Here is a 6436-nt window from a genome sequence, read left to right on the forward strand (position 1 = left end):
ACAATCAGTGCCAAAACTCTGTTTACCTACAGGCCATTTACATACTCTTTCCAAAGTGTTAAACTTAAGTTCAAAACAATGACATATTACAAAACTGCATTAGACAGCGATTTCCAAGTCTTCCTTCTTGGTTCTTTTAAAGCATTTTAAAAACTATTCAATTGTCCACATAGCCTTAAAGCAACGTTTATTTAAAGTCCCCCTGTGGTGGAAATCCAGCTTTTAATGTTGTTTATGTGTCTGTGGTGTTTTTAATACGCTTTAAGACACACCATGTGTAAGTTCATAAGTCGACAGCATTGCTGAGTATTTCCACCTTAAAACTGCAGTGAACCAAAGACAGTCTCAAAAACACGGTTTGAAATCGCTGGTGTTTCTGACGTCACAAACGACCTTGTAACCAATCAGATCAACGTGTGATCGTCAACCAGTGGATCTCTGAGCTGAGTGAGTGGAGGCGGGGCTCATTTGCATATTCATAGAACCACGCATACTAAATGAGGTGAGGGTGTCGAGTTACATTCAAGATATTTAAAGGCATGAAGAATTTTTTTCCAAGGGAACATTTTGGTGATCAAAGATGAGCTTTAAAGGGATACTCCACCCCAAAATGAAAATTCTGTCATTTAGTTGTTGCAAACCTGTGTGAGTTTCTTTCTTCTGCTGAACACAAAGGAAGATATTTTGAAGAACGATTGGAACCAAACAGTTGTTTGGCACCATTGACTTCCATAGTAGAAAAAAAAAAAAACTATGGAAGTCAATGGTGCCAAACAACTGTTTGGTTCCAATCGTTCTTCAAAATATCTTCAAAAAAGGATCAATTTGACTACAGGGGGACTTTAACCTGATTTATACAGCACTGCAACTGTTACAAACTCAAGAGCAAGTATGAGAATGTGATGTTCACTGTAATAGAAAATTTATTCAGTCTTGATATACACGTGAAAACACACTTCCATCACTCATCCCGACAGCGCAAGCAAACCTCTGGCGCTTCATGTAGTAAAGCAGTCAGACTTCATGCGTGCGACTGAACTCCATCATCATCATCGGGTCATGTACAGCTTCTCCAGACACTGGGATTCACTCACTGGAGCAGGGATGAGCATCCGGTTCACCAACGGGACAAACTAAACCCTCGTTCCTGACAGTGTTCACTCATTATGAGAACATTTATGACACTGAATGGTCTAAAAAAGCCAGCGTAAAATATTGCAACTCTCACTTTAAATGTAGGACGGAGAGCAAAACATGAGAACACTTTTAAAAGTGAATATAAAATATATCTTTAGGCATGTTCTTTTTCTAAAGAGACTCCAGTAGATTAAAGTTCACAGAGAAGAAAGATCTTTATTTTAAAAGAAGTCCGCGGCCGTGGCTCTCCTGGTGCCGGCGGGTGACGGCGAGGGCGACTTCAACACGCTGGTCTTCGGGGTCCTCTGGGGGTCAAAGGGCACGCGGGCCTGGCTGGCCACGCCCACCCGCGAGCTGCGGTCACTCTTCCTGAACTCTGCGGGACACACACACACACACACACATTACTCAACCTCTTAGCATTTCCTCAAATATTATAATGATTTACAGATTTGTTGACAGAAGTGCCTGAGAATCCCTCAAGCTTCACAAACTCTAATGTTGCTCACTCAATTTCATTCATTAACTAGAAGCTCATTTATACAAATAAAACATACATACCCATGGTTTTATTATTCTTGAGGCCAAATCTGACTTTCTTCGGCAAAATCTGGAGGAGAAAACATAAAAAAAAAATAATAAAAATTAAAGCTGCAAGCAGCATTTAGCGGTGTTCAAGCAGTTAAGGCCTTTAAGGCCGTTAAGCACAAAAGCATCAAAAGACATTAAGTTTTATGTAGCAAGCGTTTAACCATTGACATCATAGATGAAATAGACCATGTTTTAGCATGATTTACCATGATATACCAAATTTAGTGTGATTTTTCATGATCTACCATGTTCCAGTATGATTTACCATGAATCTAGCATGATTTACCACAGTTTACCAGGTTTTACCATGTTATAGGATGATTTACCATGATATACCACATTGTAGAATGATTTACCAGGATCGTAGCATGATTTACCATGATTCATCACATTGCTAGCATGATTTGCCATGATACACCATGTAATAGTATTTTTTACTATGATTTACCATGTTTCTATCGTGATTTACCATGATTGCCCACATTGCTGCATTGATGTGAAGTGCCAATAAAAATGAAGTGATAAACTCTGACAAAAAATGATTGTGTTATAATAGTTAACATGGAAAAACTGGTTTGCTTTAGTGCTTTGATTTACTGTTGAAAATCAAGTGTGTCAAAATGAGAGTGAGCCAATAAGTGGTCTTCTACTGCCCTCTGCTGGCCATTCTACTCATTAATAAAGTGTTTTCACAGGTGCTTTTGCACTCATATGTAGACATTTGCTCACACACACACACACACACACACACAAAGTCATTATGAAAATATATTTTAATGGTCTATAAGCATTTCATGTCTTTGCAAGCTATTAATCAGATTATTCAGAATTTATTCAGAAACATGGGACTACACACACACACATTCTATTGTAGATTAAACTGTCTCATTCAGGGTTCACATTTGTCAATGTGACAATGAATTTTGACTAAATGTGATTGTAAATGTTAAAATAGTGATTATGTTAATTCTAAAAATGAATTATAGAACAATGATAGTCAGCATTATGACAAAATTACTATTTTAAACAGCAGGGGGCAGTAAAACACCACTTATTGGCTTAATATGCCACTATATTCATATCATTTTCACCTTTTTAACTGTTATAGAGGCAAATTTTGTCCGATCTGTCTAAAATTTGTCAAGCTTGTTTAGAGTGATATGTCCTGACCTTTTTTTAAGAAGATCTGAGCATTCATTGAAGAGATATAGGTTTTTGGGGACATTTGGTCAAGGCTACATATTGAAGTGACCCTATTATAGCCATCCAAATTAAGATGTTATACCTTTTCTGATCATTATTGATCTAGAGAGTCCCGAGAATTGTACTGCACTGGTTTTAAACATTATGATATGAAAAGTATACGATCATAGATGGAAAAGACCATTTACAGCCAATACAGGCAATTTACCATAGGAAATATATGGTTTTAAAGCTTTTTAACAGTTATAGCGCCACCTATGGTCCGATCTCCATGAAACTTTGCATGCTTCCTCACCATGGTATGACACATATTCTCATCAATTTTTGTCAAGTTCTGCGTTTTCATTTACGATTTATAGGCTTTTGAGTGTATTTTGACACGCCCCTCTTCTAAATGACCCTGTTACAGTGAACCAAAGGGCAAAGTTCAACTTTTTTTTGATAATTATTGATCTAGAGCGTCCAGAGAATTGTCCTAGACTGGTCTGGTTTTGATCGGGCGAAAAACCAGGGACTAGTTCGCAAAAGTAGGTTTTTAACATATTCGTGAATATTTAATGAACGATTTGATTAACAGCAATGGTTCTAGAGGCAAAGTTGTTCACCATGAGGAGATCTATCAAATGATATGCATTTTGGGGGGATGTGTGCAACACCACGTGATTACAGAGCCATAAAACTCGTTAGCGCCAACTAGTGGCCGATTTCTTTCAAAACTCTTACAGACCTCTTAGGCCATGAGTCGAACATGTCCATCGAGTTTCGTTCCGATTGGCCTCCGTTAACCTCGTCTCATAGGGGCTCAAACTTCATTGGTCGATGGCGGCCATGTTTTTTGAGATACGTCAATGTCCTCATAGATATACATGGGGCCTTGGACCAAGACACTGCATACCAATTTTCAAGTCAATCGGACTAACGGTCAGTCGTTTATATGTTTTTTTCATGTTATAGCGCCACCTAGTGTTCGATCATCGCGATTTTTTTACTGTGACCTCAGATTGAAGTCATGCACATGTGTACCAAGTTTGGTGAGCCTATCTAATTTACTTCTGGAGTTATAGCCATTTTAGAAAAATAGGCTCCTCCCACAACGTTCTTTTTGCGCCCCCTAGCGACCGGAAATCGAAATTTCAACTTTTTTTCGATTATAATTTATGTTCAGACTCCACAGAACATTTGTGCACTGGTTTGGTTCCGATCGGGCGAAAAATCAGGGACTAGTTTGCAAAAGTCGTTTTTTGACAAAATTCAAAATGGCGGAAAATCTATCATGACGCAAATGAAATCGGAGATATACGTTTTTTAAGTCAGGAGTCCAGCTTTCCAATGATATAAGACACTTGAGTCTACGACTTACGGTCTAGGAGTTATGAGCAGTTTTGCGCAATTGGTTGCTATAGCGCCACCTATGGGCCAATCGGGCTCATAATTTGATAAGCTCTCCTCGATTTTTGTACTACCATCTGACAAAGTTTCAAGTCTCTAGCATTTACGGTTTGGGCTGCACGATGCGTTTTACGGCGGAAGAATAATAATAAAAAATATATATATATATATATATATAAATATAGCTGCGAGCAGCGATTACGGGCCCAAGCCGGTGGCACCGCAACCCCGGTGCCTTTAGTTACCTAAAGGCACCGGGGTGGCGGTACCACCGGCTTTGGCCCTTCATCGCTGCTCGCAGCTATATTTATATTTTTATATATATATATATATATATATATATATATATATATATATATAAAGCCGGTGGCACCGCCACCCTGGTGCCTTTAGGGTTATTGTGCACGACGTGCAAAAACGTAACCCTGCTTTGACTGTCGAAAAGAAGTGTGCTGTAGAGCTTGTATCAGTGTGGGCTCTGCAAAAGTGTGCATTGAGGGCACATATCAACCACAAAGTATGCGAGAGCAACCTTCTGAAAGGTCAGGTCTACATCCAGGTCTACATCTGCCGTGTGTTTACATCATAGTAGTGAAGTTTGAAGCAATCAGGTGATTTCAAAGCTTTTTGAAAGTGACAGACTTCCTGCTGCCAGTTGGTGGCGCTATAACCGGGGTGGCGGTGCCGCCGGCTTTGGCCCTTTCATCGCTGCTCGCAGCTATATTTATATATATACACACACAAACACACACACACACACACATACATATATATATATATATATATATATATATATATATATATATATATATATATATATATACATAAATATATATTGTTTTTTTAAGAGACAAGACAGAATATTACTTGCCTGATCTGATTAGAAAAATAGTGTTTGTGTGTGTGTGTGTGTGTGTGTGTGTGTGTGTGTGTGTGTGTTTGTGTGTGTGTGTGTGGCGTAATTGAACAATGTAGACATAAAAACATACTCCGTCCTTTTGTTCATACAGGACATTATTCAAACTGCAAAGTGTTTACTTATATTTGTGTACACTTGCAATAAAACACAACATTGTGCTTTTGTCAAGCTATAAACTCTTGTCAAACTGTAAACTACAACTGTCACCCAACCAAAATCTCTTACACACACACACACACACACAGTTTAAAAGCAAAAAATATCAAACAATCCTATTTAAAAACAGTCTGTGGGAGCCATCTTTTGGACATTCATCATATCGCATTGGTTTTCATTTCTTGTCATCAAACAGAGCCCTAATCTGTTTATTTTTTCAGTTACACATTCTACATTGATTAAAAAAGAAAAATCAAATGTGTTTTTATTTTATACAGAAATAAATAATCTATCATTCAGATGAGAATAAAGTTAGTGTTAGTTCAAATTTTAAGGAAAACAAATATATGATCTGAAATATAGCACATTCATTTAAAATTCATTCAGGTTCAATTACCAAACATACAATCTTAATGTAATTTAAAGCAAACAATACATTTAAAATATATGGGTTGTATGACTATTTTTTAATATAAAAAGATATATATCCAAAAAGACAAGGCCTAAAGTTTAACAAGGGTTAAACTCTTATCACTGTAACAGACACAATCACACACACAATCACACACACACACACACACAAGTCAAATCACTTACATTTTACATGCAATATTGACTTTTTTTCTGTTTCAGCAGCGAAAATAGTTAAACAAAGATCACAGCAGAACCATCGCGCATCTCACAGCAACGCGTTCTCATTACTGAATGATTCAGCATTTTGAACGAATCGGTTGACTCAAAGATTCAATGACCAATCAATCCATAAACATCTATCTCATTCATGAATGACTCAGTCGTTCAAACGAATGAATCAATGACTCGCTCATTAAGACGGTCGCCTGGCGACACCTAATGACGGTTTAGTGTTATGTTTAAAAGTATCATTCTTTCCAACGATTGTTAATTAACTCATATTTGAAACATAAGCTATATTTATATATATACATACATATACACACACATACACAAAAATAAAATAAAAACACATTTGAAACGTGTTTGCTTACTAAATTGTGAGCTGAACGAAAGTTGCAGCAAATA

The 6436-nt window shown here is 37.3% G+C and overlaps 1 protein-coding gene across 1 annotated transcript in view; it reads right to left on the bottom strand.

Moving 5' to 3' along the window:
• Positions 1 to 1333: 1333 nt before the first annotated feature.
• The window catches only part of rrp1 (ribosomal RNA processing 1), a 29771-nt gene continuing 24668 nt past the window's right edge, over positions 1334 to 6436 (bottom strand). The window contains exons 15-16 of the mRNA XM_056232615.1: positions 1699 to 1747; positions 1334 to 1513 (exon numbers count right to left, since the gene is read on the bottom strand). Coding sequence (XP_056088590.1) covers positions 1359 to 1513; positions 1699 to 1747 — 204 coding nt within the window. The 3' untranslated portion in view covers positions 1334 to 1358. The remainder of the gene's footprint in view (positions 1514 to 1698; positions 1748 to 6436) is intronic.

Source organism: Rhinichthys klamathensis, unplaced genomic scaffold (assembly GCF_029890125.1).
Source record: "Rhinichthys klamathensis goyatoka isolate OS25496 unplaced genomic scaffold, OSU_Roscu_1.1 h1tg000350l_1, whole genome shotgun sequence".
NCBI lineage: Eukaryota > Metazoa > Chordata > Actinopteri > Cypriniformes > Leuciscidae > Rhinichthys > Rhinichthys klamathensis.